This window comes from Rhinatrema bivittatum, chromosome 4 (genome assembly GCF_901001135.1).
Source record: "Rhinatrema bivittatum chromosome 4, aRhiBiv1.1, whole genome shotgun sequence".
Lineage (NCBI taxonomy): Eukaryota > Metazoa > Chordata > Amphibia > Gymnophiona > Rhinatrematidae > Rhinatrema > Rhinatrema bivittatum.
In genome coordinates, this window is record NC_042618.1 from 408,009,822 (window position 1) to 408,033,070 (window position 23,249).

At 47.5% G+C, this 23,249-nt stretch overlaps 1 protein-coding gene across 1 annotated transcript in view; it reads left to right on the plus strand.

Moving 5' to 3' along the window:
• The first annotated feature begins 19,478 nt into the window (after positions 1 to 19,478).
• Positions 19,479 to 23,249, plus strand: part of LOC115089421 (deoxyribonuclease gamma-like) — a 129,559-nt gene continuing 125,788 nt past the window's right edge. The window contains exon 1 of the mRNA XM_029597514.1: positions 19,479 to 19,544. Coding sequence (XP_029453374.1) covers positions 19,479 to 19,544 — 66 coding nt within the window. The remainder of the gene's footprint in view (positions 19,545 to 23,249) is intronic.

A 23,249-nucleotide genomic window follows, 5' to 3' on the forward strand; every position in this document is an offset into this window, starting at 1 on the left:
CAACATATTCGCGCATCCCCTAATTTTGGCATGCATCAGGCTTTTAAAATTCACCTTAATTTGTACTATCTCTGCTGTTGATTTTATTGTGCCGTTCTAATTTGGCTGCTGCTAATTTGTAATATTTATTTCAGAAAGCTTTCCTATTAACCATTAACACATGATTCTAAGTATTCCAGAAAAGTGCCAGATAAATACTTGGCAAAGTGATTGCACATTCTCTCCAGTCTCATCCAGCTGTTTTTCAGGGTCTCTGTAATGTATCCCTGATGAGCAGTTAACATTTTTCTGATATTATCCGCATGTTTTTTCCATATGCAATACATACTGAGATCTACAGCCAGGCACAGTACACGTGAGTAATTGTTTCTCACAAAATGGATATTATTGGGTGGGAGGTTCAATTGCCTATCATTCAGTTGTCAATTATTTCTTTGAATCATTCATGCAGACTCGTTATAGTGTCTGGGAAAAAAAAAAGTTAAATCCTTAAAGTAATAAATATTGAGAAATACCATACGCTGGAACCTCTGAGAAAAATAATAAGAAAGAAAAAGGTACTTTGAGAGACAAACCTTTAATTCTTAGAGGAGAGCTTTGTTTTACGGAGGGACTGCTGTGCATCATGTGATCACTGGGTTGCAAAACCCGTGAAAGAAGAGAAGGGTGCATAGAGCACTGTGGATAAGAAATGCCAGACAGTGTGAGATGAAACAGTCTCTAGCACAGGACTGCCCAAACCTTTATCCAATGTGACCCCATTTCAGCTCTTGAAAATTCACATGAGCCCAGAGGACAATCAAAATCAATCAGCAGGAATGCGATTCCCCTTCAAAAATCACTCCACTCTTACCTTCTCCACACTATATCCGATCCCCTCTCTCACCTTCCAAGCCCTCCACTGTTAAGCTTCTCCCCTCCAGTGGACCCCCGCTACATCATCCAGTTCCCCTCTTTTCCCCAGCCCATCCTCTCTCTTTCACCCCATCCAGCTAATTTTGCATCCCCATAGCTGATCCCCTCACCCTAAGACCTTCTTTAAAAAAAATCCACAATTGATCCTCTATCATCCCCTCCCTCTCACCCTATCCCCCATTCCCTCTTCACCCTCACCTGCCAGCTTTACAAGAATTCTTTCCCTCCAACCTTTCTTTCACATCCCCCCAGCTGATCCCCTCTCACTCCAGCTCCTCTCTCACATCTCCCAGTCAACCTTCTGTCATGCCTTCTCTCTCACCGCCGTCCATAGCCAATCCCTGTCCACCTGATCCTGCCCTCAAATCCCTTCTGCATCTGATTCCTCCCTTTAGACCGCCCCTTCTCCCTGGCCATTGTCAGAGGCAACATTTTCCTTTAAGTCCCAGGACATAGGTGGATGACAATTTGTGGGAAGAGAAAATAGGCTGATGTTAAGGGCAACATTTTTCTCCTGAATAAGCTCAGTGGTGGGTGAGGAGAGAGGAGCAGTGGCAATCTCCACTGGCTCATGCACACTGAGTCCTCCTCTTCCCTCATGGCTGGTAAATCAGTATTAACCTGAATAAATCAGTATTAGCCTGAATAAATCAGTATTAACCCAAGTAAATCAGGACTAGCCCGAGTAAATCAGTGCTGGGAAAAATAGTGGAAACTATTAAAAAATCACAAGCATATAGAAAGATAGGGTTTAATGGAACACAGTCAACATGGATTTACCCAAGGGAAGTCTTGCCTCACACATCTGCTACATTTCTTTGAAGGGTTAATAAACATGTGGATAAAGGTGAACCAGTAGATGCAGTTTATTTGGTTTTCAGAAGACGTTTGACAAAGTTCCTCATGAGAGGCTTCTAAGAAAACTAAAAAGTCATGGGATAGGAGGCGATGTCCTTTCGTGGATTACAAACTGCTTAAAAGACAGAAAACAGAATCTAGGATTAAATGGTCATTTTTTTTCAGTGGTGAGAGGAGAGGTAAACAGTGGAGTGCCTCAGAGATCTGTACTTGGACCAGTGCTTTTCAATATATATATATATATATATATAAATGATTTGGAAAGGAATATGACGAGTGAGATGATCAAATTTGCAGAAGACACAAAATTATTCAGAGTAGTTAAATCACAAGCGGATTGTGCTAAATTGCAGGAGGATCTTATGAAACTTGTAGATTGGGTGTCCAAATGGCAGATAAATTTAATGTGCAAAGTGCAAAGTGATGCATATAGGGAAAAATAACCCTTGCTGTAATTACACGATGTTAGATTCACATTAGAAGTTGCCATCCAGGAAAAAGATTTAGGTATCATAGTGGATAATACATTGAAATACATTGATAGTACCCTGGTAGAGAGACCAGCAAGCTAGGGCGAGAGAATATTGTAGAAATCTCATCTTTGTGTGACTTTCCTCACTGCAAATCATGTCAAATCTTCACTGATGTGAACTGTGCTGTTTGTACGTCTCACTGTGCATGTAAAACTGGCCCCCAAACCCTAGAACACCACCAAAACCTCACCTCGAGTTACTAGCTGGCCCTCCTATAGTGGTATAAAGAGTTGACTACTATGTGTGCCACCCCAGAGGCCCTCTCTTTCTCCCTTCTTCCTCTCTCCCTACCTGAAAATGCCCAAAACAGAATTTGCAATATTTATCTCAAGGTGTAGTTATTTCCAGTGTTAAAAGCATGCAACTGCATAACACACAGTGCAATAATGCCCCTCATTTTCATTGATCCCACCCCCTTGAATACATTTTATAAATTTGCATTTGCTTTGCGCATTGCGATAAATATTTCATGCATTATAGCGTTATCGCAGGCATTACAGCCCTAATGCCTGCGTTAATGCCATAATGCATTTTGATGAATGACCCTGCTAGAGAGGACTATAGATTCAAGAGGATTTAGTTCAGCCTAAGTGTTGCGGTCTTTAGCTTGCGATGATGACATCAGCGAGTGCCTTTTTGTTTTGGTGATTATTTTAACAGCCCTGATTTGCTGTGAACAAGATGCTACAGGCCCTTGTTTCTGTTTAAAATTCAAATTAATTTCCCTGGCATCAAAATTAAAATATAGATATAGATAGATATATACACAAAATCCACTGGAAAATATTGATGACAATGTGAAATCTGAGAGGTTATACATAGGAAGTCAACATCCAGACATATCCAGCTGACTTAGGCCTGGATTCTCCATTTTCGCACAGAATGGTGAATCCAGCGATAATGGGGTGGGGGGGCAAATGGGGGGGTGAAGGCCTGCGAAAGCCGGCAGCCATCGCACCACTGTGGTAGTAACGCTGCCGGCTTTCGCACCTAATAGCGCCACCGTGAAAGCTGGTGCTATTGGGCGCGCTACTGGCGGCGATAACATGGCTTACCTTATCGCCGCCAGCGAAGACAGCGCCGAGTCCGCCTCTTTGCTACCCCGACTCCTCCCCTTGCCGCCCCTCCGCTTGCTATCGCTATGCGATACGGATAGAAAATGACCCCCTTAGATGGGATAGTCGGCAGCATGGCTATGCTGCCGAATATCACCAGACAAATAGCTACTTAGACCTGCTATCTGGCTGAGCAGTACTGCCCTGATCTACCCTTGACCACCCATAAATTGTCCAGCTAATTAGATAGCCAGATAATTGACTTTTCCAGTAACTGAATATAACCGAATATTCAGTGGCCACTAGATAGCTGAATAAGTCCTACTTATCTGGCTATTCAATGTCTGAATATCAGGCCCAAGGAGGTTAAGGCAGTGCTTTATCTGCAGAAATGTTCTTTTATACAATTACCCACCCAACAGGTGGGTAAAAATATTCATATCAGACCTGTGCAAAGTCACCTGCACCTGGGAGAGGTGTTCCTAGGCGTGGAGTCTGGGCGGTGTTTTCATTTCCACACATACTTTTTAAAAAAAAAACTTTTTATTTATAATTTTCAAAACTCATCCAAAGACCAACTTTGCACAGAAACATCGAAGAGAAATTATTCAACGATATTATAAAAGAAAAAAATTTTGCAATTACATGCTAGAGAAAATACCCTCTCCTAGTTAAGTCTTTCCAACCATAAAGGGGGGAGGAGAGAAAAAGAAAAGAATATAATAAGAAACATTATAAAAAAAAAAAAAGGAAGTGATCATTGGCATGAAACTCACTCCGATACATCATAATACAGTGTACCTCAGATTGCTTAGGGTTACAGGTGGAAGAACCAACGACCTCCTTTCTAAGAAAGGTTTCAATTGTTCAGGAGCAAAAAAGTATAACATTCAGATCTAATTTTTACAACGCACTTGCACGGATATCTTCATATAAAGGAGGCTCCAGGGCATGTACCTCCTGATGCAAAACCAGAACGCCTTCCCTTTTTTCTTGAGTGGACCTCGCCAGGTTAGGATAAATCCTGACCAGTTGGACCCAGAAAATTAAAATTTAAATTGCGGAAATAAGATTTCACAACAGAACTAAGATCTGATTCATTGAAAAGGGAAACTACCAAAGTTCTCCTCTCAATAATCTCAACCACCCAAGATTCCAAGAGTGAAGTCAAATCAGCAGCTTCTAATGAAGCTTGAGAAATAAGCTGGTTGAGCAGAGGCAGGTCTAGATGGAAGAAAATACACCTTGTTAAGCAGTGCTATCTTCTCTTGTGGGAAATGTTGTATTTCCATAAAATATTTTCTAAGAGTCAACTGAGGCAATTCACCCACGATTTTTAGAAAATTAGTAAGGCGAAGGTTTAAACATCTGTAAAGGTTCCCTACAACCTCAAGTCTCTGGGACAAAGAACCCAGTTCCCGAATAATGGTGGCGTTAACAGATTCCACCCTCTTAACTGCAGACTCCGATGTTTCATATTGAAATCTTTTTATTTATTTCAAACAATTACAACAATAGCAGAAATACAAAAAACCACAAAGGATCGAGCTCTATGGTTGATCCTGCCCATAGGCTCGTGTCATTGTTCATAGTACAATAACAAAACAAGACAAACCCCTCATTTCCCTCCCCCTGTCCCACCCGGGTAGCACAGTTCTCATTGCCGTCTCTCTAGCCCCATAACTACTGAGCTCAAGAAAAGAGGTCTACTATTCAATGACATTGAGAATTAAGCTCCTAGCTCTATGGGGTAAGGACTGTATATATGTGTTCCAGATCAACAGAAAAGGTTTTCTTCGTTTAAGTATGTCCACTTGTTCCACATACTTTTCACAAAGACACATGTGATGGATGCAGTTTCTCCACTGATGGGTGGTGGGAATTCGCTAAGCCAATTATGCAGTATTATTTCATATTTTAATCTGCCCAGGCTATGTATCGCTCCATGGTTTTATTTATTTATTTTATTTTAACACTTTTTTATACCGGCATTCGTAGGACACATCATGTCGGTTTACAGTCAACTGAGAAAGGAAATTACAAAGAACAAGGGAGGGGCTAACTGGGTAATACAAAATACCAAGGAAGAGAGAGTTAACAGCAGAATTACAACTTTTGCATTCAAGTTAGGGTTAAGTATGCAAAGGAACTTATATACAAATTAAACGAGGCATGTACACTTGAGAAATTGACATGTGTGGGCTTATTTACAGTAAGGGGAGGCAAGTGCACATATGTATAGTTAAAAGCTAGAGGGGGGGGAGAAAGTAGGGAGGGAGCAGGGGGAGAGGGGCGGGTGGGGTAAAGTGAAAAAGGGGTACAGTAAGGCACGGTACTTTGAGGGAGGGGTTACTAGGGGGTGAGAGGGAGGGGTAATAGGGGTATTAGGGGTATTAGGGGTATTGGGGGTATTAGGGGGCTAGGAGTGTATTAGGAGTGTATTAGGAGGTATTAGGTATTAGGGGTATTAGGGGTATTAGGGGTATTAGGGGGCTAAGAGTGCAAGGGAAGAAAGCAGGAGGGGTGATGGGAAGGAGAGTGGGAGGACAGGGAGGTGGTATAAAGGCTGAGCGTGAGCTAAGGTGGTTCGTAGGACAAAATTAGGATTGAGAGGAGTTGGGGTATGCCTGTCTAAAGAGCCATGTTTTGATTCCTTTTTTGAAGTGGCTCAGGGATGGTTCTAGGCGGAGTTTGACGGGGAGGGAATTCCAGAGGGTGGGGGCCCGCAATGGAGAAGGCTCTATCCCTGGTATTGGTAAGGTGCCCAATTTTCAGTGAGGGGATTTGGAGAGTGCCAGCAAGGGAGTTTCTCGTGGGGCGATTAGCTTGACGGAATTTTGGCATATTTTCAAGCCAGGGTGAATTGTTATTGTATAGCGTGTTATGGAGGATGGTGAGTGTTTTGTACTGGGAACGGAAGGCGATGGGGAGCCAATGGAGGTCCTGGAGTATGGGAGTGATATGGTCTGTTTTTCTGGTGTTTGTTAAGATTCTTGCCATGGTGTTTTGGAGGATTTGGAGGGGTTTAATGGTGGATGCTGGTAGGCCTAAGAGGAGGGAGTTGCAATAGTCGAGTTTGGATAGTATAGTGGTTTGCATCACAGTACGGAAGTCGTGGGCGTGGAGGAGGGGCTTCAGTTTTTTGAGGATTTGAAGTTTATAGAAGCCCCCTTTTAGTAGAGAATTAATGTGGGATTTGAAGCTTAGTTGATTGTCTAGGGAGACTCCTAGATCTCTGACACTGGGAGGTAGTGTGTGAGTTTGTGAGGCGTTTTGAATCATTTGATGGATTGAATCGATTGGTTGATTTGCTATGATAAGGATTTCAGTTTTAGAGGCATTGAGTGCTAGGTGTAAATTGGAGAGGAGGGAATTGATGGATGTCAGACAAGATTCCCAGTACTGAAGGGTTTCATTGATGGATTTCTGGATGGGAATGAGTATTTGGACGTCGTCTGCATATAAGAAGAATTTTAGTCCAAGTTTAGAGAGGAGGTGGCATAGTGGGAGTAAGTATATATTGAAAAGGGTGGAGGATAGAGAGGAGCCTTGGGGAACGCCTTGTGTAAGGGGAATGCGAGCGGATTCAATATTATCAAGCTTGACTAAGTACTTTCGGTGGTCGAGGTATGAGGAGAACCAAGCTAGGGCTGTGTTTGAGATTCCTATCTCTGCTAAGCGTGATATTAGGATTTGATGGTTCACGGTATCAAAGGCGGCTGAAATATCAAGAAGGGCAAGTATGTATGATTGGCTGTGGTCCATGCCTTTGAGGATGGTGTCCGTTATAGCAAGTAGAAGTTTTTCGGTACTACGATCTTTACGAAAACCATATTGTGCAGGATGAAGAATATTGTTTTCTTCTAAGAAATCGGTGAGTCGTGTGTTAACCACTTTCTCCATGATTTTAGATAAGAAGGGGAGATTGGATATGGGCCTGTAGTTTTGCAGGGTCATTGTGGTCGAGGGTGGGTTTTTTTAGTAGAGGCTTCACGATGGCAAGTTTAAGTGGGTCGGGGGACTTTCCCAGATGTGATGGAGCAGTTGATGATTTCTGCTATTGGTTTCGCAATGGCGGAGGGAATGGTGAGGAGGATTTTTGATGGGATGATGTCTGCGATATGAGTGGCTGGTCGCATCTTTTTTAGTATGGATTCAACTTCCTTCACGGAGGTGGTGTCAAGGGAGTCTAGATTAATTTTGTTGTCGATGGGTAGTGGGGTCGGTGGGGGGCGGGGTTGGAGGAGAGTCGAGTAAGAATTTTGGATATTTTACTTTTAAAGTAATCGGCTAGTTTTTCACATTTCTCTATACTATTTACTTCTTGTGTGGATGGAGTGGGGGACTTTGTGAGTTCTGCAACGAAGGAGAATAAGGCATTTGGATTGAATTTGTAGCTATGGATTTTTGCTGCGTAGAAATCTCGTTTGGCGTGGAGGGTTGCTTGTCGGTATGTATGCAGTGTATGTTTGTAAGCCATTTTGTGTGTGGGTGTTGGTTGTTTGCGCCAGGTACGTTCCTTGGTTCGTAGGTCTTGTTTCAGTTTTCTTAGTTCAATAGTGTACCATGGCTTTTTCTCGGTACGTGTAGGTGTTGTAGTTTTGTGGATGGTGGGGCAAAAGTCATTGGCTATATTGGAGATAGACTTATCCCATGATAGTAGAGCGGTGTCTGGGTTTGTTAGGTCGAGGTTTTCGTTTACTTTGCTGAAGGCTAGGGAGAGTTCCTCCGAGGGGCATGTTTTACGGAAGGAGATGGTTTTTTTGTGTGATCTTGTACTCAGTGTGTCGGTATTGAAGGTAAGGTGGGCGTTGATGAGAAAGTGGTCGGACCAGGGGATGGGGGTGGTGATGGGTGCTTGAGGTACTGTGATGCTTGAGTTAACAAAAAGAAGGTCGAGAGTGTGACCAGCTTTATGTGTGGGTTCGGAGATTAGCTGACTGAAGCCCAGGGCTTTGAGGGTGACAAGTAGTGTTTCACAGGAAGGTGTGTTGGGGTGGGTGTCTACGTGAAGATTGAAATCTCCGAGTATCACTGCGGGTGTGTTCGGCTTAATGTTGTCGGTGATGTATTCAATGAGGGGGGATGGGTCCTGTTCAAGTATACCGGGAGGGGCATATACGAGGCAGACTTGTAGGGATTTGGATTTAAAAAGACCAATTTCAAGTCTTGGTGGGGGGGGAGCTAGTCTGTAGCTTGAGGTTGAGGTGTTTCTTAGTAGCCAGGAGTATGCCTCCTCCTCTTTTTTTGGGCCTTGGGATGGAGAAAATGTCGTATGTCTGTGTAGGGAGTTGGTTGATGAAGACATGGTCCGAATTCTTTAGCCAGGATTCTGTAATGGCACAGATATCTGGGTTAGTGTCAGAGAGTAAATCTTGAAGGATGGGGGCTTTCTTTAGGATAGATTGTGCATTGAATAGGGAGATGGCAAGCGTGGTTAGGCCTAGCAGCTGTGTGATGGGTGAAATCATGATGGGCACTAGGGATTTATGCTGGGTAAAGGAGTGAGGGTGTGCTGGGTGGATGATCCGCCGATGGGGGTGGTGTATGACGGGTATAGTGGGGAAGCACATTTTAGGGTGTGACAGATGGGTGGTAGTGAGGCGGGTGGGTAGATGTCGGTTGTTTGGTTAGGAGATAGGGTGGGTGAGTTAGGAGATAGGGTAGGTGAGTACTGAGAAAATCCAGAGTTTTGGGCTGTGAAATGTGTTACAGGGTCAGAAATCCAGTGCAATATAATACAGTGCGGTATCATGAGCAGCACCAAAATGTTTTTGCAATATTACAGAGTCAGAAATACAGTACAATACAAATACAGAGCAATGTTTTGCAATGTTACAGGGTTTGACGTACAGTGCAATATGGTGAGACCGCACCTTGAATAAAGTGTGCAATTCTGGCCGTCGCATCTCAAAAAAGATAGAGGTGCACTGGAGAGAGTATAGAGAAGGTTGACCAAAATTATAAAGGGGATGGAACAGCTCCCCTATGAAGAAAGGCTAAAGAGGATAGGGCTGTACAGCTTGGAGAAGTTGAGGGGGGATATGATAGTGGTCTACAAAATTATGAAAGGACTTGAACAGCTCAATGTAAATTGGTTATTTACTCTCTCAGATAATAAAAGGACTAGGGGGCACTCCAAGAAGTTAACAAGTAGCTCATTTAAAACAAATCTGAGAAATTCTTTTTCACTCAACGCATAATTAAGCTCTGAAATTCATTGCCAGATAATGTGGTTATGGCAGTTACTGTAGCTGGATTTATAAAAGGTTTGGATAAGTTCCTAGAGGAGAAGTCCATAAACTGCTATTAATCAATAAGGAATAGTAGCATGGGATCTATTTAATATTTGGGTACTTGTCAGGTACTTGTGACTTGGATTGGCCACTATTGGAAACAGGATGCTGGGCTTGATGGACCCTTGGTCTGACCCAGTATGGAAATTTCTTATATTCTTATCTTAACACTTCTTTAATATTGGAAATTAGATGCCTAGGTTAATTGGGTTTCATTTTACAGTACCCTTCTTACCCTAGAAAGACTCAAATATTCACATTTTCTGCAAGTGATACTCCAGTATAGTTTAGTTTTTATTTACCATGAGCAGAGAAGTTTGAGAATGGGAAAAAGAAAAGACAACCTCCACCCACACACAGTGACCATTCGACCTCACAATGAGCCACTGACATCAGAATATCAAAGCATCTTGCCCATTATTAACATTATCTCCAAATGCATTCTTCTGAGGATACATTCCCTCTAAACCACCGCATTTTTATTACAGTTTTATTTTGCTTTTGGCCTGGCAGCTCCTTCCTGCTCCTTATAGTTTCCAGCTCCCTCAGAACTGGCCTCTGTTGAGCAGCTATCCGAGTTGTTCCCCATCTTTAACTCTCTCCCGTCTCCTGTGTAGACCAGCATTGCAGCAATGGTCCTCATTCAGGCACCACACACTGTAGCTCCACTCCCCAACCTGGAACCCTGCACACATGCACCCTGAGTTTAGCCACTAGGTGTCGTCATTGTGTAATGGCTGAGGCTGCCTTTCAGCCCAAGTACGTTTAATGCTGAATCCTCTGACTCCAACTGGCCCAAGGATCTGTGACAAGACTTTGGATCTCAAATCACAATGCACAGCATTGCCATGGAAGCCACCGGGACAGTCATATCATTTTATTCTTGTACAGCACTGTATGTTTATACAGTGCTGCTCATCCAATTTTATAGTTCTGCAAGTTGCCTGAAATCTCCCCTTGCTTCGCCGTACGATGCATTGTTGCGATAACATTCTATGTTTGTTGCAGCTCCTGCCTTATCTCGCTGCTGCTTTGCCCCGGGGAATTCCCCAGATCCCTTCTGCAAAATGAATTAATGAAATGAGTCAGACAGCGCTTTTCATAATTATCTTATTCTCTCTAGAGATTTAAGGCAGGGCATGCTATGCTTAGCTTTGCTACTGCTCAATTTACTGTAAATGCTGTATCTGAGCAATAAAATATTGATTTTTTTTTTTGAGTGATGGGAGGGACATGTTTCCTGTTGTGGTCCCGGGCTGTGCCCCGGTCCCTCCACCTACCTCGGGGACAGTCCGGACTGCTGCAATGCCTTTTCGCCCTGTACGGGCCTGCCTGGCTCCTGCCGAGGTGCTCCCTCCTCGAGGGAGACACCGCCGATGCTCCGTGGCTGGTCCCGCCCCCTAGGCGTGCGCATGCGCAGGGGCTCAACATTTAAAGGGGCCAGCGCGGGAATGTAAAGCACTGCCCTGAGGTGACATCAGACGCTCCCAGGGTACTTGCAACCTCGTTGCCTTGCAACGAGGTTCTCTCTTCCAGAGTTGCTAGTTGCGGTTCCTGGTTTCTGACTTCAGCTTCTGACATCGGCTCGTCCACTGGCTTCTGACTTCGGCTCATCCACTGGCTTCTGACTTCGGCTCTTACTCCAGTATCCTCTCCTGTACCGTCCAAGGGGTCTCACCTAAGTCCAAGCGGCTCGGGTCCTCACGGGCTCCTCCCGGGAGGACTGCGGGCTTCCAGTGGTGAAGTTCCGGTTGGCCTCTTGGATCCAGCGTCTCCTCTCTTCAATACTCTGGAACTCCTCTTCAGACACCTGCCCACAGAAGACCGCACGTAAGTCCAAGCGGCCCGGATCCTCCCGGGTTCCCCCTGGGGGAACCTCGGGCTTCCAGTGGTGAAGATCCCTCTAGTCTCCTGCCCGCTGCCGCCTCCCGGCTTCGACATCCACTGTGGGCCTTCCCACGGTGCGTCATCATCTGTCCCAGCCGGCTCAAGGGTCCACGAATCCAACATTTCCAGATTTTGGATGCAGTTTACCTCCACGGTAAAGAGTGGTTTCCTCTGGTTTATCCAAGTCTGTGCTGAAAGACAAAACATTTGGAAATGAATGAAATGTGACGTTGACATGAGGGAGACTCATAGGACATATGAGGAAATAAGTCTATACTGAGAGGCTGGTGAAAGGGTGAAATTGCCTATCAGCTGAGGCAGCAGTAACCCATATAGTTGAGGATTCAGGCACTCTTGGGATCAATACAGAGTCTGGTGATAAGGGCAAGGGAAGGGAGTGACCAGAGATCAAATAGGGTTCGTGGTGATATCCTATGTGAGCTCTTCTACTCTGCTAGAGTCTTGGAAAATAATAATATACAGAATAAATTAAGGACATGGGAAACTTCTTTGAACCTGTTCTTATCTGGGCTGGGCTCAGATTCAAATTTACTTGGATGATCAGAGTCGGCTTTGAATTTGACTACCTTTTGGAAATGTAGATTTACCTGGTTCAAATTTAGTTGCAGGTTTGAACTATTTGAATAGAATTTTCTTATACTTTGACTAGAAGGAATAAATTATGAATATTAATATTTAAATCGAGTCCAAAAGTTGGAACCTGGCAATGACTGATATGGGTTTGTTTGAACTGATTTGCATCCTATCTCCTGATTCAAATTAGATTATCTGAACAACCCCTACCTCCATCTTTATGGATCAAAGTGTGGATTTAATCTGAACTGGTTTATTCATCCTTAAAAAAAAAACATTACCAAAAGAAATAGCTAAAAGTAACCTCTCTACTTGTCAGACACTCTAGAGTTTTGCTTGAGAACCTTGTAATTGTCATCCTGCTGGGCCTGACTGCTACCACCACTTTACTCGGCTGTTGGTGAGTTCATGAACTTCATACTTCTTTCCACTGAAGCCCAGTGGGAATAAATCAACATGCAGATGTGACAACCTAAAGAAAGAAAACACCAGCCTGGGTACAAGCAGACATGGGGTCCTTATTGAAGTGCATTGTTCTCCCAGGGAGACAAAGCGGCTGCCGCGTGAAAATCCTTCTCAGACGTATGGAGCAGCACCTTTGTGGCTTTAGGTTCTGTCTTTTTGTTTGAAAAGAGGTGTCAAAGCCCATTTGTCTCCCGCGGTGAAAATTCATGGAAAGAAAATCTCCCTTTGTGTGCCAGGCTACATTTTAAGGCCTTCCTGGTTTCAGAAGTTGGGTGTAATCATTTCTACAGGAGTCGGGATGCACTTCTCATTGCAGGGCCAGTTCAGTTTACCCCCCCCCCCCCCCCCCCCCCCCCCCCCATCTTCATTGTTTGGCTGCTCAGTTTGTGAGCTGTAAAGTTTCCAGCCGAAGGAAATACATTATGCAGCAGCAAAGGAAGGAAAGTAATTTGAACTAGCCAGGATGGCAATCTGAAAGTTACATATTGCATGCCGAAAAATAATGAGCTCATAGACTAAGGGGTAGATTTTCAGACGAGCGCGAACAGCCTACTTTTGTTTGCGCTGCAGGCGCAAACAAAAGTACGCTGGATTTTAGTAGATACGCGCGTAGTCGCGCGTATCTACTAAAATCCTGGATCGGCGCGCGCAAGGCTATCGATTTCGTATAGCCTGCGCGCGCCGAGCCGCGCAGCCTACCCCCGTTCCCTCCTAGGCCGCTCCGAAATCGGAGCGGCCTAGAAGGGAACTTTCCTTTGCCCTCCCCTCACCTTCCCCTCCCTTCCCCTACCTAACCCACCCGCCCAGCCCTGTCTAAACCCCCATCCTACCTTTGTCGGGGGATTTACGCCTCCCGGAGGGAGGCGTAAATCCCCGCGCGCGAGCGGGACTCCTGCGCGCCGGGCCGCGACCTGGGGGCGGGTACGGAGGGCGCGGCCACGCCCCCTGGCCGTAGCCACGCCCCCGTACCCGCCCCCAAAACGCTGCCGACACGCCCCCGAAACGCCGCGACGACCGGGCCCGCCCCCCGACACGCCCCCGACACGCCCCCCTCCGAGAACCCCGGGACTTACGCGAGTCCCGGGGCTCTGCGCGCGCCGGGAGGCCTATGTAAAATAGGCTTCCCGGCGCGCAGGGCCCTGCTCGCCTAAATCCGCCCGGTTTTGGGCGGATTTAGGCGAGCAGGGCTCTGAAAATCTACCCCAAAGTAAAGAGAGTGTTGTACACACAGGGGTAGATTTTCAAACGAGCGCGAACAGCCTACTTTTGTTTGCGCTCCAGGCGCAAACAAAAGTACGCTGGATTTTAGTAGATACGCGCATAGTCGCACGTATCGGCTAAAATCCTGGATCGGCGCGCGCAAGGCTATCGATTTCGTATAGCCTGCGCGCGCCGAGCCGCGCAGCCTACCCCCGTTCCCTCCTAGGCCGCTCCGAAATCGGAGCGGCCTAGAAGGGAACTTTCCTTTGCCCTCCCCTCACCTTCCCCTCCCTTCCCCTACCTAACCCACCCGCCCGGCCCTGTCTAAACCCCGATCCTACCTTTGTCGGGGGATTTACGCCTCCCAGAGGGAGGCGTAAATCCCCGCGCGCGAGCGGGACCCCTGCGCGCCGGGCCGCGACCTGGGGGCGGGTACGGAGGGCGAGGCCACGCCCCCGGACCGCCCCGGGGCGTAGCCACGCCCCCGTACCCGCCCCCAAAACGCTGCCGGCACGCCCCCGAAACGCCGCGCAATCCGGCCCCGCCCCCCGACACGCCTCCCGACACGCCCACTCCGAAAACCCCGGGACTTACGCGAGTCCCGGGGTTGTGCGCGCGCCGGTGAGCCTATGTAAAATAGGCTCACCGGCGCGCAGGGCCCTGCTCGCGTAAATCCGCCCGGTTTTGGGCGGATTTAGGCGAGCAGGGCTCTGAAAATCTACCCCACAGTACGGAAAACATTTAAAAGGATCTGGCTGGGTAGCTAGGGAGTTAGCAGACTAGATCCCCTGGGGTGAAAACTTTACCCTCCCTCACCATGGCGATATCTAATTTCCTAATGAAACTAGCAGTTGATTTTACGCTGGAGATACCCAATCAAGGGATGAATGAACAAATAGCTTTTCACTAATAACTTTAGGGGTAGATTTTCAGACGAGCGCGAATAGCCTACTTTTGTTTGCGCTCCAGGCGCAAACAAAAGTACGCTGGATTTTAGTAGATACGCGCGTAGTCGCGCGTATCGGCTAAAATCCTGGATCGGCGCGCGCAAGGCTATCGATTTCGTATAGCCTGCGCGCGCCGAGCCGCGCAGCCTACCCCCGTTCCCTCCTAGGCCGCTCCGAAATCGGAGCGGCCTAGAAGGGAACTTTCCTTTGCCCTCCCCTCACCTTCCCCCCCCTTCCCCTACCTAACCCACCCGCCCGGCCCTGTCTAAACCCCCATCCTACCTTTGTCGGGGGATTTACGCCTCCCGGAGGGAGGCGTAAATCCCCGCGCGCGAGCGGGACTCCTGCGCGCCGGGCCGCGACCTGGGGGCGGGTACGGAGGGCGCGGCCACGCCCCCGGGCCGTAGCCACGCCCCCGTACCCGCCCCCAAAACGCTGCCGACACGCCCCCGGAACGCCGCGACGACCGGGCCCGCCCCCCGCCACGCCCCCCTCCGAGAACCCCCGGGACTTACGCGAGTCCCGGGGCTCTGCGCGCGCCGGGAGGCCTATGTAAAATAGGCTTCCCGGCGCGCAGGGCCCTGCTCGCCTAAATCCGCCCGGTTTTGGGCGGATTTAGGCGAGCAGGGCTCTGAAAATCTACCCCTTACTGTCTACAACTAAAGACATGAAATACCAACAAGAATCCTATCATCGGCAATGCAGTAAAAGCTCTTATTCCTCCACTGCAGTTCTTCTTTCCTTTTAAAACTAGGGGTGATAATTAAATGGGAGTTGAATTAAACTCAGGTCTGATAAAAAAAACAAAACAAAAACCTTCCCCCCCTACTCAGTCTGGTCCAAAGTTCACAACTAATTTCGGTTCTCAAGAGCCACAACCAGGTCAGGTTTTCAAGATATCCATAGGGGTAGATTTTCAGAGCCCTGCTCGCCTAAATCCGCCCAAAACCGGGCGGATTTAGGCGAGCAGGGCCCTGCGCGCCGGGAAGCCTATTTTACATAGGCCTCCCGGCGCGCGCAGAGCCCCGGGACTCGCGTAAGTCCCGGGGTTCTCGGAGGGGGGCGTGTCGGGGGCGTGTCGGGAGGCGGGCCCGGTCGCCGCGGCGTTCCGGGGGCGTGTCGGCAGCGTTTTGGGGGCGGGTACGGGGCGTGGCTACGGCCCGGGGGCGTGGCCGCGCCCTCCGTACCCGCCCCCAGGTCGCGGCCCGGCGCGCAGCAGGCCCGCTGGCGCGCGGGGATTTACGTCTCCCTCCGGGAGGCGTAAATCCCCCGACAAAGGTAAGGGGGGGGTGTAGACAGGGCCGGGCGGGTGGGTTAGGTAGGGGAAGGGAGGGGAAGGTGAGGGGAGGGCAAAGGAAAGTTCCCTCCAAGGCCGCTCCGATTTCGGAGCGGCCTTGGAGGGAACGGGGGGAGGCAGCGCGGCTCGGCGCGCGCAGGCTATACAAAATCGATAGCCTTGCGCGCGCCGATCCAGGATTTTAGTAGATACGCGCGACTACGCGCGTATCTACTAAAATCCAGCGTACTTTTGTTTGCGCCTGGAGCGCAAACAAAAGTAGGCTGTTCGCGCTCGTCTGAAAATCTACCCCATAATGAATATGCATGAGACAGATTTGCATACAATGGAGGCAGTGCAAGCATGATTTTGTCTTATGCCAGATCGTCTACTTTTAGTCTTGTTAACTTTCTTTTCTTTTCTCTTTAACCATTGCCTTGCTTTATGAAATACCCCAAGTCTCTGTATGTTTGTCTTATTAGATTGTAAGCTCTATTGAGCAGGGACCTTTTTGTATGTTTGTACAGCGCTGTTTATGTCATGTAGCACTATAGAAATGCTAAGTAGTAGTAGTAGTTGTAGCTCTCGAAGACTGGAATTGGCCACCCCTGAACAAATTAAACAAATTTAAAAAAGCCTACTATCAATGATCTGAATCCTCAACTACTCTTCCTAACTGCCACAATCTCTCATATATTGCTTATATTCTTTTAATACAAAGTTATATACTGTATTGAATTCGTTCTGTTACCATGTTATTTTGTAAAGCGCAATGCTGAATTACTGTTTGAATGTAAACCGAGGTGATGTTATTTACGTACCCCGGTATAGAAAAATCTATAAATAAATAAATAAATAAATAGCTAGCATATATCATTAGCATTTTCATGATCTTCCATCATAGAGCATCTTTAAAGTTCTGGAGATGTTCCATAAATTCACTAACTTTGATAATTGTTTGCTGGATAAACATCACATCAAGCACAAGGAGAACTAGATTAGCATCCAACTCTGACTTGTCTTCCACTCACATCCCTAGTCCCTTTATTTACTTGTGTGTGCCTATGAATTTAAATTCTATCTGAGCTTTCCAAAATGAAGGAGGTTTTTATTTTTATTTAGATTTATATTCCACTTTTCGCACTTTTTTTCAGCGCTTCAAAGTGGATTACATTCAGGTACTGTAGGTATTTCCCTATCCCCAGAGGGTTTACAATCTAAGGCAGAATACAATATATGTTTTCAGGAAAACAGGACACCTAACTGATTATATTCCTGCCCTGCTGGGCCCAAAAGAGCAGGAATTGGAGATTTCTCTTTCAGATCTGAGTGAAGGAGGAGGAAACAGCCTCCTAATAGGCCATGAAGAAGAGAAGGAAGTGAGTGCAGCCTCCTGTCATGCCTGATAAAGGATAAGTTTGCCAACTCTCGCCTGGACTGTCAAGGAGAGAGTAGACTCCCACTGGCCCCATGATACACCTCACAGGACCTTACAACCCACCAATATGTCCCAACACACTTGTTAAAATTCATTGATCTAAATGGCTAGTTCTGAATGTTTTCCTTGCTTATCCGGCTAAAAGTTAGCTGGTTAAGTCATTTTCCAGCTAAGATTTAGCAAAATAAGCAATGGGCATTTTAGGGGCCTTCCAGGACAGGGTTGAGTTAGCTGAATAACTTATCTGAATAACTTATCAAAAGAATATAGCCAGTTAGGTGGCGATGTGCTAGGTTAAAAAACAAAACAAAAAAAAAAATCCAGGATAATGGGCCTACAGGCCTCAACACAGTTATCCTTTTCCCTCCATTACAGCTCCAAAGGAGCCTCCTCCATAAAACCCCTTCCATGTAAAATTTAAAAAATGTACGGGCCAGTGCTGGTCTTGCCCCTCCAACCCTCGCTCGCAACTCCAGTATAAATTTAACAAATTTTATTTTTCCAGGGCCCCCTTCCTCCTGTTGGGATCTGTGGGAGGGAGCGCTCCCGATTCCGGGGGTATGTGTGCCCATGGACCACGACGCGACTGCAGAGAGGAGCTCCCTGGAAGTGCCGCAGCAGGCAAGACATATCCCAGTATGGGAGGAGCAGGCTGACCACCGCCCTAACCTCTGCCGAACCTGCACGCACCAGGAGAGACCCAACAATGCAATGCTGGTCTCTGGGGTAGCCCTCTGGCCACTTGATAGCCCTTTTGGACCTGCCACTGGGTAGCAGCAGATGCAGCAGGATGGATAGAGGGTGAGGACAGGCAATGCTACTGGAGCTTGGAACAAGACAGGACCTCTGCCTTGGACTAGGCTGACGGCTTGAAGAAGGCGAGGAAGCTTGGAGGCTTAGATGGAATGAAAACACGTGGAACTTGAGACTCAGACGAGACGAGGACGCTTGATTCTTAGTAATTCAGACGAGCAATGGTCAAGGCATGGAGAAGGCAGGTGTGGGCAGATGCAACAGAGGTCGGGCTTGGAGAAGGCAGGCGAAGCCAGGTGAGGATGCCGGATACTCCGATGAGGATTTGAACTGGGGAAGTCTCAGGCGAGGATAAGGATTCAGGATACTCAGACGAAGACAGAGGCTCAGGGACTAGGAGGAATCCGGGTAGTGCTCGAAGACAGATCCTGCCAGAAGAGGACTCCAGCCACCAAACTCAGACACTGAATAGAAATGGATTTACTTCCAGGAAGGTCAGCTGAAGACGAGGTCCAGGGCGAGCGATCTGAACCGTAACTTAAGGACTGATGGTACTTCAGGTTTGGAACCTGACAAAGGACATCAGAAATGAGACTTTGACCATCAGGGTTGGAATATAGGACATCGGATATGAATGGACACCAGTACCTTGGGACCTCAGGACATCTATGGCATCTGGACATCAGGGGACTTCTAGAGAGGAGGACCACAGTGATGACTGGAACATGACGGACGAAGACATCAGAAGGCTGAGACATCTGGACATCCGAAGACGAGGGGACGTCAGGACATCCGGAGATAGGAAGACGTCTGGACATGGAGACACGAAGACATCAGGTCATCTGAAGACATGGAGACATTGGGACATCTGAAGATGGGATCCGACGAGACCAGAACATGGAACGAAGATCAGACGAAGGTTCAAGAACCATGGACGAAGACGAAGAGGACCAACGAGGAACAGAGTGCCTTGAAGAAGCGATGAAGGATCATGGAGGACTCCTGGAGTGAAGAACTGGAATTGATGGTCCAGGAGCAGTCTGATTCCATGACTGACTCCTTGCGAAGGCGACGATGGATAGCCGCGAAGATAGCAGGAGGTGTCAGTGGCCTCCAGGCCGCACGAGGAGGAGCGAGCAGAGACGGTGCTGAGCCGCAATGGAGGTGGCGAAGATGGTGGCGGCCTCCAGACCACGAGGATGGACGTTGGCGGCAGCTGGCCCACCGCATAGAGAAGGATGATTGGCAGTTCCCAGGCCGCATGGGAGGCCTGGGCGGCGGTGGTGGCGGCAGCAGTGGCAGTGACGGCCTCCAAACCTCGCTGCAGGTAAGGGGTGAGAGTCTAGCTCACAAGCAGAATCACAACACCTCCCTTCCTCACTTTAAACCCTTACCCTGCTCCTCTCATACTAGGACACTGATGCTTGGCAGAACAGAATAATATTCTACAGAATATTACCCCCAAAGAGGCTAATTGGTGCAAATATTAGTGGCATATGGACCAGAACTGGAACCCAAGCCGCAATAAGTAAAGAGTTTTTATACCAATATGTAAAAAAATGAGATGTTTTGTTTGCCTATATGTGAATGATCTGCCCAGGAAAAGCAGGCTATTAGAAAAGCGTCCTTCAGCTTGACCATCAAATCATCTGGTTACTTCTGACAGACTTTTAATACCTTCTCAAGTAGAGAGGACACATACAGACCTTCACAAGCTCTTTTCATTAAGCTGTAATTAAAAGGACAAAACATCTCATTTTTCATCTAATCATATTGCTTCATCTACTAATTCTAATTAGTAGATGAAGCAATATGATTAGAGGTCATCTAAGTACATAAAAAGATGGAATCCTGAGATGTCATTTTACAAGGTGGTTCTTTATCAGTACAGACAAAGCATAAAGACATCGCAAGGAGATTGAGGTCAGTTTCCTTAACATACAAACTGATATTTAATTCCCAAAACTGAAAAGGATTCTTAAAGTTGAGTGTTTCAATTGTTCATCACAGTTTTCTTCTGATCTGGTCAATGAATGATAAGGGACTTGAATGCTGTATGCATCCAGCACGTAGGCCGGATTTTAAATACTCCCCGTGCGTAAAATCCACGCGTATGGGTGCCGGCCTTCCTGCAAGGGGTGGGCCCGGGGCATGTTCTGGGTGGGGAGGGGTGGGCCAGGGAGCGATCCGGGGCAGTGCCCTGAAGTAACTTGCGAATTAAAAGGTAAAAAAAATTAAAAAATGGGTTTTAGAGGGTGCGGAGGAGAGGGGAAGGGGAAGGGAGGTTAGGGTAGGGGGTAGGAAAGTTCCCTCCAATTCTGCTCCTAAATTGGAGCGCACTGGGAGCGAACGGGGGGAGCCCCGATCTCGATGCTGAACGATTTTGCTTTATTTGACTCCCCCCTTGCGCGCAATGCACGCGTGTATTTTTTTTTTTAATCTACCCCATTGTGTAGACCTCAGTCATGACTGGTTAAAAAAAATGCAACCATGCTGACCATTGTGTAGAAATGTCCAAGTTTTCTCCATCGAAATAATATATCACCTCTCCATGACAACATTTTGTACTGTGATACTAGCAAATTCATAAGAGTGTATATAAAGGACTATCATGCTGTGCCCGCGAGGCTATTATTAGCTATCATTTCCTGGCCACAAGGACATAAGAACATAAGAAAATGCCATACTGGGTCAGACCAAGGGTCCATCAAGCCCAGCATCCTGTTTCCAACAGTGGCCAATCCAGGCCATAAGAACCTGGCAAGTACCCAAAAACTAAGTCTATTCCATGTTAGCATTGCTAATGGCAGTGGCTATTCTCTAAGTGAACTTTAAATACTCCCCATGAATGAGGAGGAGATGACAGTCACGTGGCAGGAAGGAGGAAGTAGCAGTGAGAGCAGCGACAGCTGCCCCAAGGCTGCTGCTGTAACACTGACAATGACCGCAGCAACTCCACTTCAGCTGCGATGATCGCGGCTCACATCCCACCCCTTCCTCTCGTGTCACTTTCTTCACCGCCGTGGCCTGATGGGCTGATGGCCACTTCCCTTTGGAGCAGCAGGGCAGGGATCCCCCACTGCAGTCCTGATCAGTTGGCCGCCTTCTTCTTTCTCAACCGCGGTGATCACGGCTGCTAGGAATAGTCGATTTTGGCCTCCAGCCTCTCCCCAGCAGCACCTCTCGGCCTACCCCAGCAGCCACAAATCAAGGCCAGGACATCCCAGGACCCTGGAATCTACCAACATGGGCCATGACAGCCCCAGATCAGCTCCTCAGTGCCTCAGAAGGAGGAGGAAGCTGCTGCTGCCCCGCAGGCCTAAAGGAGAAGGAAGAAGCTGCTGCTCATGGCAGATTCAGGATGGAGAAAGAGGATGATTTAGCTTGTATATGAAAGTGAGTGAGAAAAGTACTGGAGTCGCTGCTGAAGGAAAGAATAGTGAACTATCTACAAGCAGCAGAATTGCTGGAGCAGAGGCAGCGTGGTTTCACGAAGGGAAGGTCCTGTCAGACAAATCTGATAGACTTTTTTGATTGGGTGACTAAGGAATTGGATTGTGGAAGAGCGCTCGATGTCATCTACTTGGATTTTAGCAAAGCTTTTGATACGGTCCCGCACAGGAGGCTAGTGAATAAAACGAGAAGCTTGGGAGTGAGTGCCAAGGTGGTGGCCTGGATAGCAAACTGGTTGAAGGACAAGACAATGTGTGATAGTAAATGGAATTTACTTGGAAGAGAGAGCGGTGAAAGCGGAGTGCCGCAAGGGTCAGTGTTGGGACTGGTCCTGTTCAATATTTTTGTGAGCGACATCGCGGACGGGACAGAAGGTAAGGTTTGTCTATTTGCGGATGATACTAAGATCTGCAACAGAGTGGACACGCCAAAAGGAGTGGAGAGAATGAGACGGGATTTAAGGAAGCTGGAAGAGTGGTCGAAGATATGGCAGCTGAGCTTCAATGCCAAGAAGTGCAGAGTCATGCATATGGGGTGTGGAAATCCAAAAGAAATGTATTTGATGGGGGATGAAGGGCTGATGTGCACGGAGCAGGAGAGAGACCTTGGGGTGATAGTGTCTAACGATCTGAAGTCAGTGAAACAATGTGATATGGCGATAGCTAAAGCCAGAAGAATGCTGGGCTGCATAGAGAGAGGAATATCGAGTAAGAAAAGGGAAGTGATTATCCCCTTGTACAGGTCCTTGGTGAGGCCTCACCTGGAGTACTTTGGTCAGTTCTGGAGACCAGAACCTGTCCAGAGACCTGTCTCTATCCCTTCGGAGACTGCCTCCATCCTGTCTCCGAAGGGACTGCCTCCATCCTGTCTCCGAAGGGACAGAGACAGGATGAAGGCGGTCCAGAGAAGGGCAACCAAAAAAGTGTATGGTCTTCATCGAATGCCTTATGAGGAGAGATTGAAGAATCTAAATATGTATTCCCTGGAGGAAAGGAGGAGCAGAGGTGATATGATACAGACTTTCAGATACTTGAAAGGTTTTAATGATCCAAAGTCAATGACAGACCTTTTCCATTGCAAAAAAATCAGCAGAACCAAGGGTCACGATTTAAAACTTCAGGGAGGAAGACTCAGAACCAATGTCAGGAAGTATTTCTTCACGGAGAGGGTGGTAGATGCCTGGAATGCCCTACCGGAGGAAGTGGTGAAGACTAAAACTGTGAAGGATTTCAAAGGGGCGTGGGATAAACACTGTGGGGCAGATTTTCAAAGGGTTACGGGCGTAAGATATGCACGTAACCCCGAAAAGCTGCCCCTTCCACCCCCTACGCGTGCCGAGCCTATCTTGCATAGGAGAGGCGTAACTTGTAAAATAAAGGTAGAGGGGGGAATTAGGGGTGGGGGGTGGGTTAGATAGGGAAAGGGAGGGGAAGGTGAGGGGGGGGGCTGGAAGGAAAGTTCCCTCCGAGGCCGCTCCGATTTCGGAGCGGCCTCGGAGAGAACGGAGGATGGCTGTGCAGCTCGGTGCACGCAGGCTGCCGATTTTGCACAGCCTTGTGCGCGCCGACCCTGTATTTTA